Genomic DNA, 21,861 nt, shown 5'->3' with positions numbered 1-21,861 from the left:
GCCCTGTGACATTTGGCTTTCACCTTATAAATGTGATTAAAAATGTAAACCTCAGTTCGGTGAGTGTGTCTGTATGGGCAGGCATAGGTGTGTAGGTGTATGCTGCTTGCTGGGGGTTACAAGGGGACAGGGAAGTTGGCAGACAGCAAGGTCACGTGTCTCTTGCTGTTGTCTCTGTTTTCCTGTTTGTCCCCCACAAACCAACACAATGTTTATACAAGTTGACCTTGTCATCTCTCTCTCTAGCTGTCTCTCTCCCACACATGTTCAGTATCTCTCTCACACCCTCAGTCTCTCTCTTACACACACCCTTAGTCCCTCTCTTACACACCCCCTCAGTCTCTTTCTCTCATTCTTGCTGCCCCAGCATGCTGTGACTGGGGACAAAGGAGTTCTGGTAAATAAACAGTAGCTGGATTTTGTATGAGGTGTTTTTCTAGTGGAAGTTTCTGTGGTGCACTGGAACTGTTTGTGTGTTTGTGGGTCAGGTTGGGGAGCAGGGATGAGCTGTGGGGAAGTTCAAGAGAGCAGGGAGTTTAAAAGGTGCTGAGTCATTGGGACCTATTGGGAGGAAAAGGGGTGGTACGACACATCATGTGAACAAACAATACCTGTTTGTTATGTTTGTGTGTGTTTAAGAGAGAGACAGAAACAGAGAGCAGTAAACCTGATGCTACCTGTCAAGCTCTAAGTGGGTCAACCGCTCTGGTTTGGTCTCTGAACTCCGAAGGCTGTGATGAAGACATTGACCACCACTATGATGAAGACCATGCATGTGGACAGGTTCTCCATCAGGTTTAATCTGAAGTGTTTGCTTTCATCATTGAGGTTCCACCGTACTGTGGACGAGATAAGATTCATAGTCAAACTTAAGACAGTGTAGTAATGAATGGAAGATGTTGGCTCTGCTGGGACTCGAGCCAGAAGCACATAGTCACATCCTGATTTACACCTGCATAGTGCATTCCATGCACTGTGTAAATGCTTAGTGCCCATTCTTGCGTGTCCCTGACTGAACTCTCATACCTTAGGAAGTGTGTGATCAGGACAAAGAAACTCTAAAAGGGTAGTTAGACTGTATCAGTGTGGTGTCTGTAGGGATACATGGGGAATGGTGTCTGTAATAAAATGTCCTGGAGTGTATCATGTGACGTGTGTGTGTGTGTGTGTCTGTCTTTGGCTGTGTGGAAGTCCTTTTTTGTCAGGCAGATTAGCACAGGTTAAACGGTGTGAGGATCTTTAGTGTGTGCAAGGCTGTGTGTGTCTGGCCCTGCCTGGGGGGGGGGGGGGGGGGATGGAATGTAGGGCACTCACAGCACGCTCTACTGACTCCATCAGACAGGGGGGAGGTGTGTATGTGGGGGGGCGGGGGCTCGAGGGAAAGGAGGGGTGGAAAGGGGGCAGCAGGTCACAGATTTTGTCACTGGTAAAAGGGGACAATAGAGTTGGAGGATGAGAGAGTGTGAGTGTGAAAGAAGAGGCATAAGTTAGAGGAGGGGGATTTATGGGATGGATCCAACGGTGGTGGTGTGTGAGGGTCAGAGGGCCTTGAGGGAGTGTGTGGGGCCTCTCACATGCCGGCTCTATACCTTACTGACACGTGATGCTTGAAGAGAAGTCAGATAGATGCACTCAATGAACCTACAGTAAAGACATCCTCTGACTTGGTCAATGGGTTCCAATTAAAAGCAACAAAGAGTGATTAATGATTAAAACAAGATTTGTTTCAGTTACTTCCAGGAAGCCTACTTAAAATACAAACTACCATCACAATTTCACTTCTGGATGTTGCTGGATGTTCTTCCGTATGTTGGATAAAAACATTAGTTCAAAAATATTTGCATTATAATTGAATCACCAGTCTCTTGTACAGTATACAACATACTTCTATCTCGTCCTGTGTAGCGGACCATGGCGGCCATGGTTCAACCATTAATTTCCATTTAAAAAGAGCTGTTTTGTGATGTTATCTAACTCTTACATATGATTTCTGATATTTCCCTCAAGGCATCTTCACACACCACGCTGAATGTCAGTCAACATGTAATATAAGCATCTGTCCAGTGCTAATGACCAAGGCAGGAATTGGCCTGTATTGTCATGACTTGAACACTTTTTTAACAACAGCTCCTCACTCAAACACATACAACCATAGATATATATATATATGCATACAACTCCCTTCAACAAACACACATACACACATGCAAATCTGTTATTATGCTGACAGGTGCACTAAAACCAAATAAACCCTGACCTGGTCCCAGGCATGGCTGGGTTGCTATGGCTACAGTTGGAGTCCGGTGGGTAATGGGTAGTTTGTCAGGAGACATTGGACTTGACAGAGCATGCTCCTTAGAGAAGGTCAGCCCAGAGAGGCGAGAGGCGAACATTAGGCAGGAGGAGCAGGTTGTAAATACGCTCCCACCAATGAAGAAAAGCCCCAGAGAATACACTGGACTGGTGAAGATTGCAGAACACAACTCCATTACACAGTAAACCATCAAGAAGCGGTGCTTCTATCTAATAGAGCCTGCATTTTATGCTCAATTACAACTATTGATTTACTCACCGCTGAAGATGAGCAGAACCCCCACAGTGACCTGCAGGCAGAGGGAGATGCTGATGAGGGCGATGAGGGGGGTGTAGAGGGAGACGGCTGGCCCTTGCTCCAGAACAGCCTTCAGCTGGGAGGCGTTCGCCATGAGCAGAGCCACATCCAGCAAGCTTTCTGCTGCACTCTTCTTGTTGGCATAGTGGTTCATGTTGAGGTGAGCAGCCCTGTCCCGCCTATCATCTGTAGGGGGGGACTGGGGGCAGAAACACACATGATCAACAATAACAACAACCGTAGGACAGATACCATTTATTAAGGACAATGGAGAATATTGTGTGGGATTTAACATCTTGCCCACTGATCCTACCTTCCTTAATGGAATATTCTGGTATTATCACACACTACAAAGATCGACAGCGTAGGGAGAAAGAGACACTGCATGTGGTGGTAATGTACAGAAGGTTTAAACTAATTATTGTGGCCAACACAGACCAAGTAAACACTGTGTGGTAATACAACACTTTAGATGTAGGCCACGCTAATAAGGAAATACTGCTGATGATATGATTACAAGCATCTACACATGACAGCACAGCCATTAGGAAAACATGAACTATGTGGACAGATCACATTAGTACAGGAAGGAGACACTGAGACAATTCCTGTCCCATTAACACGTAGTGGAACACAATGCATGGGCCTCCTACTGTACATGTAACAAACGACTGCATTAACGTTGCATTAAGCCAACAGTGGGTGAAAATGAACACATGTAACGCTGTATCTCAGCACCCAGCAACACTCCTCCCTTTCCCTGAGAGCAGATTGCTAACTATGACCTAATCAGTCCATTTAAGGCACCGCCACACTGTCCTTCACCCACTGGCGATGAACCATGCCTGTCTTTACACAGTGTAGACTAACGCTCCCTACACGTGTTTACAAACAGACACTGATAAGAGGAACTCTGAGCATGATTTAAGTAACCTTTTGTGCACCTACAAAACGGTAATTGTGACGTAGAATGCAATGATTAGATGTTGGAATTCTGAATGAATTGACCGGAATTCCATGATTGAGAGCTGCCCATGTTGGAATCCCCTCCCCTCTGGATTAATGAATATAGCCAACTTTTCGACAACATTTCTCCTTTGTGTTCCTCACCCGTCCTGCAGATGTGCATGGTTGGCCTGTGAGATGATCCACAGAGCTGTGTGAACACAATCTTCCTTTGCGCTCCAGGAATAGAGACACAGAGGTTGAGTGGGGTGGACACATAGCAGAGAACTCTGTTTTAGGACGGCAGAGAAAAGGAACCCCTTTAATCTGCCACAGAGCTCATATGAATCACCAAGCCCTCAGGAGACAGACTGACTGTGGTGTGTGGCATGATTTCTGAATTCAACAGAAACACCGCAACCCATTTCCAATGTGGGTGTATGTAAAACACACCTCACATTTCATTAAAAGTACAGAATTCAATAGACACACTCCTGTCTTCAAATACTAGGACTTCTCTTGATAAAAGAGCATGGAATATATTTGCATGTAATTGACTTTTTGCTTTTCCACTAGAGAAGCAACACTGTGATCAATCACACAGCCACTGTCCATTGCAATTTTGTCCTATAACCAATGGTCTCAACAAAGTTGATTGGTCTTTATTGATCATAACATAGGGGTTTGATGCTCATTTTGGAATTAATTATTCAAGTCAAACCCTTTGTGGTGTGTGTGATTGGGAGATATCAAGTAGAGATCATTCTTAATAGCAATATTATGCACGGACAAAACCGGAGGAATAAAACTGGAATGTAGCCAGACGAAGCGATATACCCTAGAGGATTTGACAGTAGGTTCCTCTGCTGCAGTAGTCATTTCCATCAAAGAGCTAAAATAAAGATAGAATTCTACCCATGTTAGCCAGGTAAATACAGACTAGGAAATCATGTGGGATCACTAGGAGCAGAAGCGTCCTTCTCAACATCTGTCCACCCTATCCTGACTAAAGTGGGGATAGGACTGTGTCACTGCCGCAGTAGCAGCTTCCTCTTATCACGGAATGTCTCCTTATCTAACCTGTTGTCAGCTACTTTGTCTTATTTACAAAATTTACATAAGTGTACAGCTAAGGCAAGAGCAAAATGCTGCAGAACCTAACTGCTAAGGTGTGTCCTTGCAACTCGGATCATGCAGATGTGGTACACCCCTTGTCTACACAACGACTAAATGTTATCAATATATTAACTGACTTGGTGCCAAAAGTCAAACTGCTACTTTAGGAAGTGTCATTAGCAGCCAGTTAAACTGAGTTTGCCTGCATTTTGGGATAATCTCTTTTGTTGAAAATGTGAGAGAATCTTCAAAGACGGGGAATATTACTGCTAAGCTAAAGAAACATGCTCTTGTTAAGTCACATAATGTTTGTTTTGACTATTATTATTGTGCTGCATTCTTTCTTGTTGCATCAGCACTTTTCTGGCCTCCATCCATCATGTTCCATCAGTCTCCCTCTCTCTGTTCACCTCAAACTCTGGCCCTCCTCCAGAGGAAGGATCGACCCAACAATACTAAATCGAATCGCTATGATTCTCTGAAGGGCTTTTAGTTTTAATGCCCTCTGAACACAGAAGGCTAGCCTACAAGACATACCAACTGAAACCTACTGTATACTCTCAAGGCTGGACAGCCAAGCCCAATAGCCAGAGTGCAAATTACAACAGAAAAGATATGCAGGTGCAATAACACCACTGAGTCCTCAGTGATTCCCACAGACATTGTAAATGATACATATTGCTTATTTTATTGAGCGTGAAGATATTCCATTTGGTCTTCGATAGTTCTCTGACAGTTACACACAAGAGCCTGGCATTCTCTGTCTAATTAAATAGAGCTATTAGGGCCAGGATGTTCTGATGACCCAACTGCTCATTTCCTCCCTCTGTAAAGTGTGTGGTTATTGCTTTGTGAGCAGCTTGATTACCTAGTAGAGCTAGTTAAATGACTGCTGCAACCATTGCATTACAAAAAATTCAAGCTAACAGTAATTCTATATGAAGTGTGAGATTTGGATAAAGTAACAGATCTAGGACAAATGATCAGAGACAGACACTCAAAAAACGAAATGCAAACAACATTACTTAAGACAGAGGGACAACAGAGCAGAAGACACTATTATTGTCCATTTATGCAAGTGATTGAACACAAAGAAACCATTCATTTTCCACAAAGCCTTTCAGGTGCCATCAGTGCTGTGGTCATCAGACTCAGGCAGCTTGTCATCAGACTCCAGACTTGACCAAGGGTGGGCTTTGTTCTGCAACCAATCTTGCTGGTCATCTGCAAACCATCGAAATGTTTTTCGAGTGCTGTACAAAGGATATTGACACTTTTTATAGGAGGTTTCAAATCGTATTTATAAGCTAGTTTATTTCTAATTAGTTTAAACCATTTAGGCTACCTACTTGTCCTTTAGTGTCTTTTTTACTCAGGCTCATTGCATTATATGGGGGGTGTCAGTGGACCATCAATTATCTAATCATCTACACTGAAACATGATGTATCCACAGTGAATATCCGGTATTAGGCTATAATATGATGAAATGTAAGATTAGGAATGCTCTTTTTTTCGTCCTCCAGAAGTGTTGAGAACGCAAGTCTGTGAATGAATTCCTAAACACCCGCCTCTTTATCCTAACCATAGCAACGAGCTTGTTCGAGCAAACCGAAATACATCTGCATGAATAAACCCCACAAAGTTGGCGGCCACACTGGTAATATGATATGAACGTTTAAATACTAGTGGCGACAGGCTAACGCATCTATTTTAACTTGGTTTGCTATCCTAGCACTAAGAGATTATTCTAACAGGGCTCACCTCTCTTCCAACCACTACGGCATCTCCATTCCCGTTAATTTCCATGTTGCTGGCTAGTGCTATCCAGTCTAGCTAGTTTTTCGACATAGTGAAGTTGAGAAAAGTATAGCAAGTAGCTAAGTATAATTGCCTATGACAATTGCTGACGGGCATTTGTGACAGTAAATGCTATGTGCGCGATGTAGGTGTCGCTATGTGGGTTTCAGGAAGAAATATGGCCAAGTTACTGTAGGCTACTGGTCTCAGATCAGCTAGACTACAGTAATGTTTAGTACACGAGCTCGTGTATCCATTTAAAAGTAACGTAACACATACTCATCTGTGTGACCATATTGTCTTAACAAAGTATCTTAACATTTGAATGACATTGATATTATGCCATGTTTGCTCTACTTTGTGGCTTATTGCGCCTATTAGTGGACTTGCGCTAAAAGGTACACTTTCATTGGGTGGTCCGTGGTCGTGCAGCATTGCTACCAGGGCAGGGGCGTGTAACTGTGAGTGAGTGTCACAGACGCACACCGTGCCGGCTGATTTGTTTGAAGATGGATAGCAAGCTAGCAGCTTTTAACTTGACTGCGCCGATTGAATGCTGAGGATACACATCCATATGATGGTTAATCAATTACAATTTTCGCTGGCTAACTAGTTTGGGGATTTTTTCTTCTACCTAACCATACATAGCTACATTTACACGCAAACTACGCGTTTCCATCGCATAACATTATCGTTAGCTAGCTAGTAATACATCGGCAAGATAGTGTAGAGAGCTAATAGTGGGTCATTTAAAAAATAGCACTTGTTTCTGTTTAATCCATAATGTATAATGTCATATACGGAAATAAACAGTTGTCAATAATTCCGCAAAAGCTGTTTTAGCCAAGTTGTTGTGGTCCGGTTTACACTGGCAGGCTAGCTAGTCTGGCAATCTCACAGTAGGTTTCAGACAGTGTGAGTGAGTCAGTAGCCAGCAGGATTTAGCTAGCTATCTCGCTCACTATTGGGACGCTGTCCGACTTGCATGGGTAAGTAACGCGTGACTAGCTACTTACAGTGTGAATACATTGCAAACATTAGTATTCCCTAAACGTAAAGTTTAAGTATTATTAATGTTACAAGTGATTGTTGAATTGCCTGTCCGTTCTTAGTAATTGTTAATTTAATCTATTTTGCAGCATGGTGTAGATGAGCGCATCTCGTCGAATTGTGTTAGATTGCTAGACTGGCTAGTACCGTATAGTACCGCATATCAAAGTCTCGAATTCATGTCATGTTAGAATGCAGGCAATGAAAGCTAGCTAAACGTGTTTTTCCAAATATAGTTCTTCCCCAGCAGTGGTGGTATCTTGGATCATGATCATTGCAAAACTAGCCAGGTCTGATTTGAAAGTATTTATTCGTACTAAACCTCTAACATTTATTGTTTTGCTTGCCACTGTTCAGACTGGATGAAGCCACATAGTGACAGCGCATCTTGATACCTCCATGCTGGCGAACTGCGTCACCGAGCGGGCGCTGCAGGTATTCAGCCCCAACTCTGTCTCCGTGTTGGGAACTCTCTAGCCATGGCAAACATTATCTGGAAACATCAGTGATTCAACCTTACAATCGCAATGGAACCGGGGGACGAGTCCAATTCGGAGGCTCCCCTGGGATTTAAATATCCTTCTGTTCCTAACTCGCAGTGTGAACTCAACATTAATATGTATGAGACTATCAGCGATGGAAACGTCAATAATATGGAAACTACGACAGTCGTGAGGGGTGGAAGCGACCCGAGCCCTCCTTCAAATTATCAGCGGAGTGTGCGTCAGAGATTCATCAGAAGAAGTTTATGGTTCTCAGACTCAGATGAGCAGGCCTTTGAGGCTCCCGAATGTGACAACAGGAATAAAATCTTCAACATAAACCTGCGCACAATAGTAGACAGGACACGAGGGACACGGTCTGGACTACAGGAGGGCTCAAGCACCGAGAGCCAAGGTGGTCAAAAAGATAGCGCGACAGAGAGTGCAAGCGCCGACGATGAGAAAGAAAAAGCTGGAGACAAATTGGGTGTTGTCTCCATTGACGGCGGAAAAAACGCTATCAAAGCAGCAAGCGATGAGAACGAGGAGGAAGCTGAGATGAAGGCTGTCTCCACGTCTCCTGGGGGAAGGTTTCTCAAGTTCGATATCGAACTCGGGAGAGGGTCCTTCAAGACTGTGTACAAGGGCCTGGATACTGACACCTGGGTGGAGGTTGCCTGGTGTGAGCTTCAGGTATACCAACTACATCCTTTTTGTTCTTGATTGATATATTGTCAATTTTAATTTAATCTGTAATGCAAAGTAAGCATTTGTAGTTAAACAGCCCAATATAAAGGTAAAGCAAATGCTTATTTTGTTTGAACGTTTGGTTACAACATACACATTCATAACCAAACCTGCTTAACCAATGTACGCTATATGACCTTTAAAAAAGATCTTCTCAGTGTGGATGTTTTGAAACGTGTGATGGATGACAGGGGAGAGGTTCCCTCAATAATTTCCATTAGCCGGTGATGCAGGGCTTTCACGGGATGTCCCTTCTGCTGTCAGGCAGGCTCGACACGGGCAGGAGACTGTTAATTACTTCAACCACAGTTGAGGTTATGCCAATATGTTGTAAATGGGGTTTCTACAAATATTAAAGGCTTTATAGATGTGGATTGACAAGCTTTACTACCTAATGTCCCAAATTACATTGTGCTTGGAGTCTCTTGAACAATGAGAAACTAACTTCTAAGCTCGGACCATGCAAGGGTATTCCCTCATTATATTTGTCTTATAAAGACTGCTGGTCAGGATTACCATGACCGCTTTCTCCCAGGAGGCTTAAAGAAACTTTAATAAGCATGACTGAAGTCCTCTGACACAGTATCACTCATTTTTACCTTGGCTCTTGTCTGGCATTGGTGCTATTCAAAAGGAGGTATAAAATGTAGCCCACAATGTATGATCTAGGTCAATCTCTGATCAGCACTTCTAATGTGATCCTGTAATACAGTAGCAGCACAGCAGGTGCATTCCCTAGCCTGGTCCCAGCAGTAGGTGGTGAAAGGTAAAGGCCTTGGCTCCCCTCCCTCTGTGAGACAGGATGCCCACAGACAGGAAACAGCTGAACGTACTGTTGCATGCTGGGAGCAGTGTGGTGGCCTGAAATTGTGTGTAAGAAACTGAAGCTTGTTGATGTAGTTTGTTTTGTATGTGGGAATGTGAGCTACCTGGTGGTAAATACGCTGCCCAATTATGTCATGTGATTTCACCGCCTAGCATCGTTACAGATGAATGATGTCATGACTCACGGGTTGGGGACAAAGATGGATGATCCAACAAGCATGGATATCATGTACACAGAAAATACTGTCATGGAGAGGAATTGAATGACTGTGTCACAGAAAAACATTTCTTTCAATAAATCCTCTGACAAGAGGATGTGGGCCAGAAAAACATTTCTTCTGTACTTCCCCATCGACTAATGGGAAAACACTGCCTCTAGTGGGCACCTATGGAACTCAATTAGCAATCCAGGCATTTTTCCAAACTGTCTGTTAAAACCCCTTTCTTGCACTGTATGTTTTTGTCAATTCTGCCCCATTCACTGTTACTTTTTTGTAGTTGATTAGACGCATTGATAGGGACTCAAGCAGCCCTCTCATTTTGATTTTACATGAGGCCCCATTTAATTAATTAGAAATGGTTGTGCTTCACAATTATTGATCCTTCTGAATGGTCTATCTCACTAAGAAATCAAACAGGCCTCATTTCATATTGACTACTGCTCCAGTAATGCCTTTGGAGATAACAATAGGTTAGCTGTAATGGAAGTTATACTATACCCGAATTCAACCCACTTTAGGTTTTCTGCTTTTCTCACACATACAGTATTGTGATTCTGTTATCTTTGCTTCTGCATTTACTCATTTGACTGCTGTATCAAACGTTTGATACTGTTTTTGAGTTGAATAATTCTGGATTTCCTAACAAGGGTTTGACAATAGGCTTAGTGAGCATTGTGAACATGTTTAATGTATGTGTATTGCAGCTGTCAGGGTCCCCTGGTGGCCTGTAAAGAGCACAGTCTGGATGGTTCTGCCAAGACGTGGGGAGCATTGTCCCCTCACAACCCCAGGTTCCTCGTTTCAACTCTACACAGCCGTGCCCACAGCTGTCAGTTGTAGAAATGAGCAGTGCCATACATGGTTTCCCCTTTGTACTAGTGCATGTGGGTGATGCTGGGCATGTGTTGCCCAGTGGACGGCCGTGGTATGTGGCAGCGTTGTTGTAGGTAGGTGAAAGAGGGATGTTTCTCTGTGATTTTCCACTCAGCCCTCCTCCTGCTGGTCACATGGTTTCTCTGCCTGAAAGTTTTAATCTGGCCCCGTGCACTCCCGGTTTCTCCTGGTCTCTCTCACACTCTCACTCTATCTCTCATTCTCTTTCTCTCTGTATCTCTCTCTGTATCGCTCATTTTCTTTCTGCACGTTCTCCCCAGGCTTGCGTCACACAGATGGTCTTAGAGCATGGAAGGATGTTCATCTCAGTAAAAGGTTGAAAGAGAGATCCCCCCAGTGACTTCTGTCTTGTCATCTGGAGTCAGATGGCTGAGCGGTGAGGGAGTCGGGCTAGTAATCGGAAGGTTGCCAGTTCGATTCCCAGCCGTGCCAAATTACGTTGTGTCCTTGGGCAAGGCACTTCACCCTACTTGCTTCGGGGGGAATGTCCCTGTACTTACTGTAAGTCGCTCTGGATAAGAGCGTCTGCTAAATGACTAAATGTAATGTAATGTAAATGTCATCTACAACTCTTCTGCTAGCTGGTCCCGCATCACACGACCCCACACTCACACAGCTCACCTCATAAGTGTGGTGCACTCAAGTGCTTATGTTCTGCACAATCCAGATACAATCTGCTGTTGTGCTTCTGATCGCAGAGACGACAATGACACAATGGAAGGAGAATGTTTTTGTCCGAGCGTTAGGGGAGACCACAGTCACCACACACACTTTGTGGTACAAACATTTGGTCTTGACTTGTGTATTGTGTTGGCGGTGTGTAGACCCTGTTTTGTGTTTGTGTGTGTGATCCCCATGTGATCAAGGAGATGGAGAAAGGAAAACACAGAGTTGCCCAAGTGGGTCATGGGGAACTGTGAGTGGGCGGGAGCAGGGTCTGAAGTTCTACCCAGGCCTCATCAGTAGCCCAGCCCCTGACCTGCTACAGCCAACCAGGCTTAGTTGGGACAGAAACAAGTGGGCAAAGTCTGACAGTTGAGGCAGCTAGCTAGTTTATTTGTGCAAGTGGTGCCAGAGGCTCACCTTGATAACTGGTTTGTTCAAAAAGACTGTCAGCTAGCAATAGTTACAAGTTCAGTGAAGCAAAGAGTTATGCTTTAAGTCAAACTTGATGATTTATTTGCATACAAGTAATGACATTTAGCACCAAGGAATGTACCAAGGAATGTGTGTGTCTCCTCCGGCTGGTCCTCCGGCTGGTCCTCCGGCTCCCCCTCGGCCCACTCACCTCCCCTGGCTGAGGTATGTTGTGTGGGGGAATACTATCTGAACAGTGTAGTGCAAAGCCTGTCCCGCCTGTCAAAACATGGGTCACGGTAGAGTTCAACCACGCACGCTGACTCTGACAAAATGGCAGCAGTCGCTGACCTAGTTGTACAGGACGAAATGATGCGAAGGTACACATTAGCGAGTTAGCTTGGAAGTTCAGTGTATTCCTATAGAGTCTGTGCCGAGTTGCCACGCCCGGCATAACCAGCCACAGCACAATATGAGCGGGATCTAATCCTTCTTGGCTGAACATAATGTATTCCATGAGGATGACATCATTGCGGAAGAGTGGTGGGAGGCAAGTAGATGGTGGTTGATTGAGGGGACAGGGGGGGTCCGACACATGCAAGGCTGAATGCAGAGCAGGTTCTGCAGATCAATGCTCTGTTGTGTGTGCTGCTACTGTTGCATGATGGAGCCCAGAGACCAAGACCACTTACAGTGGCCCTTCCCCATTCTAACCTTCATCATCATCATCCTCCTCCCTACCCTCCCCTCCCTGCAGATCCTCAGTGCAGTGAGCAGCCTCCTGGGAAACGCCCTCCTCACCAGCCCATAGAACAGTCACAGCGTTAGACCTGTAGAGGCAGATGAGAATACAGATGCTGTTGCATCAGTAGTGGTTCAGTAGGAGTTTTTGAGCCCCTTAGTCATTTCAAGCTGTGGCATAATGGAAACCCTTTCCATGTGTACCTTTCCTGAACTTCTCTATAGCACCCTGGTCTGAGCCCCTGTGGTATGGGGACATGGTCCTATATGGTTGGTGTCAGTGGCATTGAGCCCTTTACATAATAGCATAAGGTGAATGGATTCAGTTTAAGTGTGTCAGGCCGAAGTCAAATCCATAATCCTGTATTTAGATTGACATAGTCCTCCTGCTGATGCATGTCGGTGTTGGGTGATTTCAGTGGTGTCGTCCAGGAAGGTCAGGGAGTCTGTGTCACGTTGCTCTGCTCTGTGGGGAGTTGTGGTGCACTCCGTCTCTGTATTGATGCATCGACTGGCCTGAACAGCAAACGATCCCGTGTCATTGATGCGAAGCATAAACACAAATTCTACACTAGTAAGACACTAGTGTTCACATTAAGCAGCAGCAAATGACTAAATGTAAATGTAGCAATCTACCGGTTGTCTGAACAGTAGCAGCCGAGAACAGAAGAATGTTTCCCACTCTCCCGTTGCAGCGCATCAGGGCAGGTTTTGAGGTATCGAAAACCCTCGGTTTGTTGGCTAAAAGAATTAATGTGTGAAAGACCTATGGCATCCCTGACGTTTTCATGCAGAACCTGTAACTCCAGCCCCTAAGCAGTAGCAGTGTGTGGGGGAGTGTGTGGGGGAGTGTGTAGTCTGTGCGGGGGGGCTTGTGCTGAGTCTAGGCTGCCTCTCTGGCTCTGTGCCGCGTCACTGCAGCACCTAAAAAAAGCGAGGCGTCGGCGGTGGGTCAGATCAGGACAGCTCAATCTGCCACCCCAGCCCCTCTGGCAGGACGAGTCCCACAGCAGACTAGAACACACCTCGGGGAGCTCTGTCCTTAAAGCTGGGTCAATTATCTGATGCTAGCCCGCTGCTGGACTGCCCTGGTCTACGCTGGTCTGTACAGGTTTAGGGTACATTATATTCTGAAGGATTCTTTGAGTCGGCTGATTGTGGTTCCGGAGCAGATGTCTCAGTCAGACTTAAAAGCAGTCATCAGCACTTGGGCGAACACACTAGCTTTGGCGTCATGGCACCACAGTTATTAGGCTAGCCACTGTTGCTGGACAGTTCTATTTACAACCTCTCTGGGTTTTAATGTGGATCGTTGTGTGTGTGTGTGTGTGTGTGTGTGTGTGTGTGTGTGTGTGCGTGAGTTGGAGGATGTCACCACCATCTGTCATGGTCCATGTTTAGCCGCGTCTGGTTCCTCTGACAGACACATCTCCACCTGTAGTGGCTGGTTAGCAATCGAGCAGTTTGAATGAGGACTAGTGCTTCCATTTGGATCATTTAAAGTCAACCTCAACTGGCCAGCGGGCCACCTTGCATGGGTAGACTGATCACATCCTGTAAGTCATGCCATACACCCTACCCCCCGAGTATTCCTTAGAGAGACACGTGAACTGACTGTTCTGAATGACAAAGCTCTGATTTCCATTTTGTTTCGATTTTGGGGCTGCGTGGGTAAAGGGTAAAAGCCACCCCCAGGAGAGGCGTGTGTGTGTGTGTGTGTGGCGGGTGGAGGGGGGTGGGGTGGGGGTGGGCTGGTGGGTCGTTGGTTTGATCCCATTCACAGATGCTGCCTGCTGAGGAGTGTTGGAAGAGGCTTTGGAGAGAGTGCAGCCTTAGCGCCGCCCTCTTGTGCTCGCTATCACAGAGAAGGAAGAGGAAAGCCTCCGTTCCCCCCACTCCATATGTGTCTGCCAGGAGATAGTCCTGCCTCAGCTGTTAAGAGGCACTCCTGCTAACTCGCACTGCTCACAAGGAGGACTTTGGGTCTAAAATGCCCCCCACACCTTTCTTATCCTCTCTTGTTCCCGCTGTCTATCACAAGTAGCCTTCTAGCTGTCTATCTCTCTCTGACACAGATGTAATCAGACTGTTCAGACGGTGACCCTTTGGTTGTTGAACTCATTACGCAAGTAGCATTAGCCTGTGGAGGAAAGGGAAAGCTTATTATCACCCATACTTGTTGGGTTGTCTTTCTGTCAATGGCAGCGCTTGTTCGTCAGCTTCCATATTTTGCCTGTGACAGGAAATAGGCTTACAGGAGGCCTGCTTCTCCTAATCCTGGCTACACGCAACATCACATCTCTCGCAAACGTGAGCGCACACACACACACGTGCACACTCACTTGCACAACACCGTTGCAATGTAGCCCTTGTATACAACACACACCCATACACGCTTCAGTTCCTGTTTAAAAAAGCCTTCCATTTCCTCAATGTGACGATGCTGTTATCTTTCCATGTCTTCTTCTGCCTGAAGTGGAATGGGCCCTGCTGGTTAGTCAGCATTTCGGTGCTCTCCTTGGCCAAGTAGTTGGCCACGTGCACAAGTCTAAAATATCCCTTCCTCCTCCTCTCCTGTTGGCTTTTCACTGCTGCAGTCTCACCATCTCATCCCCAGCCTTCAATAATTCACCATGCCACCCTGGGTGCCAACGCGCCAATTAAAGAGAAGCCCTGCTTCAGTGCCAGGGCTCCGCTGCTCTGCCGTAGCACGGAGACAGAGATAAGTAGCAGACAGGCTGCCACTGCCTCGGGCCTCCCCCCTCCTGGACTGGATGACAGATGGGACAGGATGTTGCAGAGGTGGAGCCGGTCCAGGATCAGCCCATACTGTTACTGCGGTGCTGCTCCCTTGTTACTGTACTGAGATCAGTCATTTGACGTAGCGCTGGACAGAACCCTCTCCTTTGCTCTGAGGTGTCGTGAGGAAAGGCCTCTGGATGGTTCAACCTGAATAATGGAGCCATATGCATAGTTAGGCCTACTTGTGTTTAGAGGCATTACTATAAGCCCAGATTTCCATGTTAAAAATGTTGTGACATATTAAGTTTCTTAGTAGAGATGTTTGAATGTGTCTAATCCCTCTCATACCATTGTTCTTATTTAAATTCAACTAATCACAGATGCAGCTAACCAGAGGGTCCTTAGCGAGGGATCAGACCAGGAGAAGGCCAGACTAATTGAGGGATAAGAGGAGAAGAACAGCGATTGGCCACACAATCCTGAGATGATGAGGGCAGACGGAAGGCCAAGTCGGCCATTGATTTTTGCGTGTGTTTGTGGTGGCGTAATTAAACAACCGTGGTGTTGATCAATGCCGGGGCCGTGTCCCAACCATGGCTGTCTGCCTTGTGCTGGTATACCCTCTCAATACTTACCGGAGAGGTGAAATGTTGGGCAATCTCTGCTGTAGCCTGAAAAATAATAATCTGGTCAAAGGCATTACAAACTGAAGGCTGGGATTGTTGAATAAGAACCAAACCATAGTTTGTCCACAATGTACTAAGTTAGGCTCAAATCTTGATTGCATCTAATCGTTTTATTTATGTGCTGTGTGAACCCATCTTGTGAACCAGACTTCCACATCCTTAATTTCCGGTGTGAGATGAGGTTGATTCATCTTGGTAAATTACACTGTGGTGCCTTTTATTGCCTTCACACAGCAATATGGGAATGTCCTGTTCTGCATGGGGAGCACTGTAGGGGAGGCAGAGAGCTTTAATACACAAGCCCCTCAGCAGTATTCATAAAGGTTTCTGGCAGAGAACCACATCAATCATGTGTGTGGGTGCACATGTGTCAGCTGAACAGTGTGTGGAATATGTCCCCATGATAGATGCTCCAGGAAGACAGCCTGTCCTGACAGACAGGCCAGCCCCACACACGGTGCCTCTCTCTGGGTCAGTTAACCACACTATCACACACGGTGCCTCTCTCTGGGTCAGTTAACCACACTATCACACACGGTGCCTCTCTCTGGGTCAGTTAACCACACTATCACACACGGTGCCTCTCTCTGGGTCAGTTAACCACACTATCACACACGGTGCCTCTCTCTGGGTCAGTTAACCACACTATCACACACGGTGCCTCTCTCTGGGTCAGTTAACCACACTATCACACACGGTGCCTCTCTCTGGGTCAGTTAACCACACTATCACACACGGTGCCTCTCTCTGGGTCAGTTAACCACACTATCACACAGGGATGCCTTCTCTCTGGTCTCCATTTGTCTCCACATGTAGCACAAGGAACATTTGTATACATATTGAAAATGTTTCCATGTGGATGGCCACCACACGCAACGCTCAATTTCCCCTTACTGTCAGTTTTCCACAGATAATTGATGTGGTCTGGTCTCTGCTCTCCTGTGTGGCCCACATCCTCTCTGGTCTTTGTGTCCGAGTGTGCTGGTGTGGGCTCTGTCTCTGACTAATAGAGTTAAACACGCAGCTGTAGTCAGGAGCAGTGGTCTGCAGCACGGTTTTATAGATGACTTCATGTTGATGTCACCATTCATTTGACAGAGCCTGTGGCCCAAGTGGAGGGCGGCTGTGCTGGGGACCGTGAAACAGGGCATCCAGCGGTGCGTGTCCTGCAGCCACGCGTGTGTCTGTAGGCTAGCTCGTTCTGTACGAACCTGCTGTTTGAACTGGACAGACTTGTTAGACCCGGAGAAGAGTTTGTACACAATAGGTGAAAAGTCTTATTGGTGGTTTGGTGTGATGTTCATTAGCGTGTCTGTATATCTTAGCATGCTGTGCGCAACACTTTGAGTCGGCACGTGACGCCTGAATTATGCAGAAGCTTCGGTGTCTGCTGAAAGGGAAAGCAGAGAAGAGAAGCAGAGGAAACTGAGGAGGATGGGGTGATGTGGGTTCAGGGGGGGGGGGGGGGGTGGAGGGGAGACTGGGAGAGGGGGGGGGGGGGGGGGGAGACTGGGAGGGGTTTTATCAGAATCAGAAAGGGATTTATTCGCCATGAAAGTTTGCACAGACAAGGAATTTGCTTTGGCAGGAAGGTGCATACAATAAACATATACCTAAAATTTAAATATGTGGACTAACTATACTAAGGGTACATAAACTAGCAGTACTAAGTGGGATAAATATAAGTTGCCGTAAATTACAATATAAAAATACAAAAATACAAATATTACAAAAAATACAAATGTACAAGATACCATGTTGTGGTGCAGTGCAAAAGCATAGGTTGATGATGCCTAGATGGTGAGAAAGGTTTGACAGCAGGAGCCTAGAAGGAGAATGTGGAGAGAGGGGAGGTGCAGGATTCTTTTAGGGGGCTGCAGCCTCAAGGGAGGGATCCTCCATCACAGTGAAGTGCATTTAGGGACAGCCCCAGCCCCAGCCCTGCCCAGCCCCGCCCCGCCTAACCCAGCTCAGCTCCTCCAGGCTGAGCTGGGTTAGGTTGTCTGCAGAGCTGAATTATTTATAGTTCTTGAGAGGAGTGCAGGAAGAACATCACCCCCCCACACACACACACACACACTCAAACACACACTATAGAGCACTCCATCTCGCGTTATCACATCCCCTCACCACATTCCTTATTGCATCACTGCACATCTATATTTGTTGTTTTCTCTGAGGCCCGTTCGATTTTTATCCTCTCACATATGCACACAATTACATTTAGTTGGACTACTTGTCTTTCACTCTCTTTCATTTCCTCCTCTATTTCCCACCTCACAAGCTGATTGAATAATTAAATATGTCAGTGGAGAGCGAGGGCCTTCTCAGTTTGATGTTTATTAGATTCTCTCTTTAATGGCGTCCTTCTCTGTGATGGTCCGTGCTGGAGTTGCTGTGCGACCCCGTGCCGCGGGCGGACACGCTATGCGTGTGTGAATGCCCGTATATGTTCCGATGTATGTGTTACATAAGCGTGGGCTGGCGCTGAGAGCAGCATCACAGTAAGGACGCGTTGAGACCCAGGCTTCCTGCAGGACGTCATCGCGCCTCCCGCTGGGCAGCCGCACGCCAGGCTGCTGAGGCGTTCCAACGTGTTTATGGAGAGGGAGATGAAAGATGGAGAGAAGAGCGTTGGGATGGAGAGAAGGCTGGGGAGGGGGGTATGCTGAAGGGAGTGGCTCACACGAGGGGAGCAGAGAGAGAAAGAGATTGCGGAGGTGGGGGAGGTGCGCAGGCAAGCAAGAGAGCAGGAGGGATCGACAAACTGCAACCTTTGCTCCCCCCCCCCGCCCCCTCCCATGTGATGAGGGTGTGTCTGCAGATGCTTGTGTCCTCCCTAGGGATGGCCATGACTGTCGTCCTCCAGTCTTCCTCACTCGAGTAGCCTCTACACTGGCACATACTGTTCATTCATACTCGCAGGAAGCAGAAAGAGCCCTTTTTTTCTTTCTTTTCTGGTTTCTGTCGAAGCGCAGGTCCTGCCTGCCAGATCCAGCCTCTGTCCTGGATACCTCAGCTGGGACTGAGATCGTCTGGGGCTTTTATATGATCCCATTAGTGAGCTGTAAATGTCTGTCAGACAGACTTGGAGCTCGAGGGATCAAGGGAAGAGGGGAGGCACGTGCACGCAACCACTCACGATCCCATCTGGATGTTCTTGAAAAGCAAATGCAACAAGTCCCTCCCACCTTGGTTTCAATAGGCTCTGGTGTTGATTTCCTCTTTTCCCCCTTCTTCCCTCACCTTAACCTTCCAGGACCGGAAACTGACCAAAGCTGAGCGTCAGCGCTTTAAGGAGGAGGCGGAGATGTTGAAAGGTCTCCAGCACCCAAACATTGTCCGCTTCTACGATTTCTGGGAGTCCCCCCTCAAAGGGAAGAAGTGCATCGTCCTGGTGACGGAACTTATGACCTCAGGCACGCTGAAGACGTGAGTGTCCTTGAAGAATTACCAACAGACACGCAAACACACATCTGCTTCGGTTTTATACAACAAATACAAACTATGCTAAGGGACTGGTCCCCTTTGCAAAGGGACAGGTCCAAATACAAAAATACAAATGTAAACTATCTTAAACACACTGTTAATTCCCCCCCAACAAAAAAAATAATAATATGTGTAATTTGAGGCTGGCCCCTAACCTGCCTGCTGTGTGTGCATGGCCCTGCAGCTACCTGAAGAGGTTTAAGGTGATGAAGCCCAAGGTGCTGAGGAGCTGGTGCCGGCAGATCCTCAAGGGCCTCCACTTCCTGCACACCAGGACCCCGCCCATCATCCACCGAGACCTCAAGTGTGACAACATCTTCATCACCGGCCCAACCGGCTCCGTCAAGATCGGAGACCTGGGGCTGGCAACCCTCAAAAGGGCTTCCTTTGCCAAGAGTGTTATTGGTAAGACCAAATCAAAGACCTATGACAAACTCATGTGAGGAGAGAGTACACATAACGTGTCTGTTTTACCCCCCCCCCCCCCTCCCTCCGTGACCCTCAGGCACCCCAGAGTTCATGGCTCCAGAGATGTACGAGGAGCACTATGACGAGGCAGTGGACGTGTATGCCTTTGGGATGTGCATGCTGGAGATGGCCACCTCGGAGTACCCCTACTCCGAGTGCCAGAACGCCGCCCAGATCTACCGCAAAGTCACCAGCGTGAGTCCAGCTACCACACCTGCAAGTCTTCCTACAAACACACTGTTAGTAGCGCTGTTTCTAGAGGTTAAATCGTCAAAGAATTTAACAGCAGTCGTCAAAAATGTGAAGGTATAAGGTCAGTAAGCTGCTGTCATGTGAGAACGTACAGGATAGCATGTGACTGTGTGCGTGCCTCTGTTTTTCAATAATTCAAAGAATCTAGTGAGTCTGGATGGCTGGGCGGAGGTCAGATATACTTCATGTTGTTCTTGTAGGTTTGACATTCGTTACCAAGGGTTTACCTTCGAATGACCCGGTCTTTATTAATCTCCATCAGATGGTAACGTTTTTGAAAGTCAACATGTGATCAGGATTTAAGGCAGAGAATTAAGCCACTTTTCCTATCCATCAAGAAGACTTGTTTGCTGTCTTGGAGAATAAGCACTTCTTCCTCTTGTTCCTATTCTTACTGGCCAGCGCTGGTTATGTCCCCACTCAGGGACTCCAAACCGTCCCCTCTCCTAGAGAAGGCCTTGAGGCTTTGCTCTGTTTCATTTCACCTGAGAAAAGAAAAACATTTCCCCAGATCAGCAAGTTTCTTCATGCGGGGGTCCACAGTATAGCCTGGATCTTGATTGGATGCAGACTTGGCAGACACGTTGGTGTGACTCACCAGCACTCCCAGATAACACCTCTGCGTCTTCCTCTTCCTGTCAATACCAACTAGATCTACCAGGCTAGCTCAGCACCAGTTTTCTTTCTGTTTACTGTTCTGTATATCTGAGTACCTTGGAGAGACCACACCACACTATTAATAGCCTCCGTATCAAAGGGCCATGATAAAGCCTTAATAGCTCTCTAATGCTACTCCCAGAGTAAGCTCCTCCCAACACCTATTACCATCCCTAAAGTGCCTGTCTTGTGACAGTGACATCTTTTTTACTCCAAAGGTGTGGAAAGTGTCAAGTTTGAAGCTTTCAAAATCTGACAGGTGATGTTGACACATGTGAATGTGGCGCTATTAGCTGTGATTTAGAACATGTTAATTAATGCTTTATAGAACTTCCTAAAACATTGTGCCCTAGTTTGAGTTCTGCAAACTTAAACCATGTTACGACATGACTGGTTTGTGCCTGTCTCCTCAGAAGCCTCTTTGGTCTGGCCTGTCGTGCGTTCCTGCGACGGTCTTATGCCGTGTCCTCATATGTTGTGATTTCATTTCCTCTTCCCTCCAGGGGGTGAAGCCTGCCAGCTACAACAAGGTTATGGACCCTGAAATCAAGGAGATTATTGGGGAGTGCATCTGCCAGAAAAAAGAGGAGCGGTGAGTGACTGCAATGCAACAGTGTCCGGTACCAGGCCACCAAGGTGACCTCTGGTCCCCGGACACCTCCCCGTGCTCCCACGCCACCACGGTGACAGCCGGCCGTTCAGCAACGGCTCTATCTGCTCCCATCTGTAGGACGTCCTCCACTCTCTTACATAAAGAGTTTCTAATATCGAGAGGAAAGCAAGGCCTTTGGGCAAGTTCTCATCCTGGGAGATGATTAGGTGCCAGTTATGCCCTTGCTGGAGGTTATAAAAGCGTTGGGATTCTTAGAATAAGGGCTTATGTCGTCCATTTCACATGTATGGCATAACGTTTTGGTTGGTAGAATTGTAAGGTTGACATGTCTCATATTTCCAGGCTTGTTATTGCATGGATGTCACGACTCGATTAGGCTTATTGAATCTCCTGAGACAAATGATGACCATGCCGACCCCTGCTCTGCGGAGCATGTCGATGATGTGG

At 46.6% G+C, this 21,861-nt stretch overlaps 2 protein-coding genes across 6 annotated transcripts in view; one reads left to right on the top strand and one right to left on the bottom strand.

The window, feature by feature from the left end:
* Positions 1-696: 696 nt before the first annotated feature.
* On the bottom strand, positions 697-6,576 carry LOC136946250 (ninjurin-1-like). The gene is made up of 3 exons (XM_067240534.1): positions 6,435-6,576; positions 2,573-2,810; positions 697-839 (listed from the first exon to the last, which is right to left on the bottom strand). The coding sequence occupies exons 1-3, from the start codon at positions 6,477-6,479 to the stop codon at positions 697-699; spliced, it is 426 nt and encodes a 141-aa protein (XP_067096635.1). The 5' UTR covers positions 6,480-6,576.
* A 780-nt stretch (positions 6,577-7,356) lies between these two features.
* Positions 7,357-21,861, top strand: part of LOC136945512 (serine/threonine-protein kinase WNK2-like) — a 35,307-nt gene continuing 20,802 nt past the window's right edge. For all 5 annotated transcript variants that reach the window (XM_067239386.1, XM_067239389.1, XM_067239387.1 and 2 more), the window contains exons 1-6: positions 7,357-7,459; positions 7,878-8,695; positions 19,195-19,367; positions 19,609-19,829; positions 19,930-20,087; positions 21,305-21,393. In XM_067239386.1, the coding sequence (XP_067095487.1) occupies positions 8,048-8,695; positions 19,195-19,367; positions 19,609-19,829; positions 19,930-20,087; positions 21,305-21,393 (1,289 nt within the window). In that variant the 5' untranslated portion in view covers positions 7,357-7,459; positions 7,878-8,047. The remainder of the gene's footprint in view (positions 7,460-7,877; positions 8,696-19,194; positions 19,368-19,608; positions 19,830-19,929; positions 20,088-21,304; positions 21,394-21,861) is intronic.

Source organism: Osmerus mordax, chromosome 7 (assembly GCF_038355195.1).
Source record: "Osmerus mordax isolate fOsmMor3 chromosome 7, fOsmMor3.pri, whole genome shotgun sequence".
NCBI lineage: Eukaryota > Metazoa > Chordata > Actinopteri > Osmeriformes > Osmeridae > Osmerus > Osmerus mordax.
This window is presented reverse-complemented; position numbering and strand designations above follow the sequence as displayed.

Bases quoted from the DNA above. Each gene is read 5' to 3' on its own strand.
- LOC136946250 (XM_067240534.1), bottom strand. From the start codon at position 6,479: ATGGAAATTAACGGGAATGGAGATGCCGTAGTGGTTGGAAGAGAG. The intron at 2,811-6,434 runs GTGAGCCCTGTT...TTCTGCCCCCAG, and splicing joins CCGTAGTGGTTGGAAGAGAG to TCCCCCCCTACAGATGATAG. The intron at 840-2,572 runs GTGAGTAAATCA...TCTCGTCCACAG, and splicing joins GGTTCTGCTCATCTTCAGCG to TACGGTGGAACCTCAATGAT.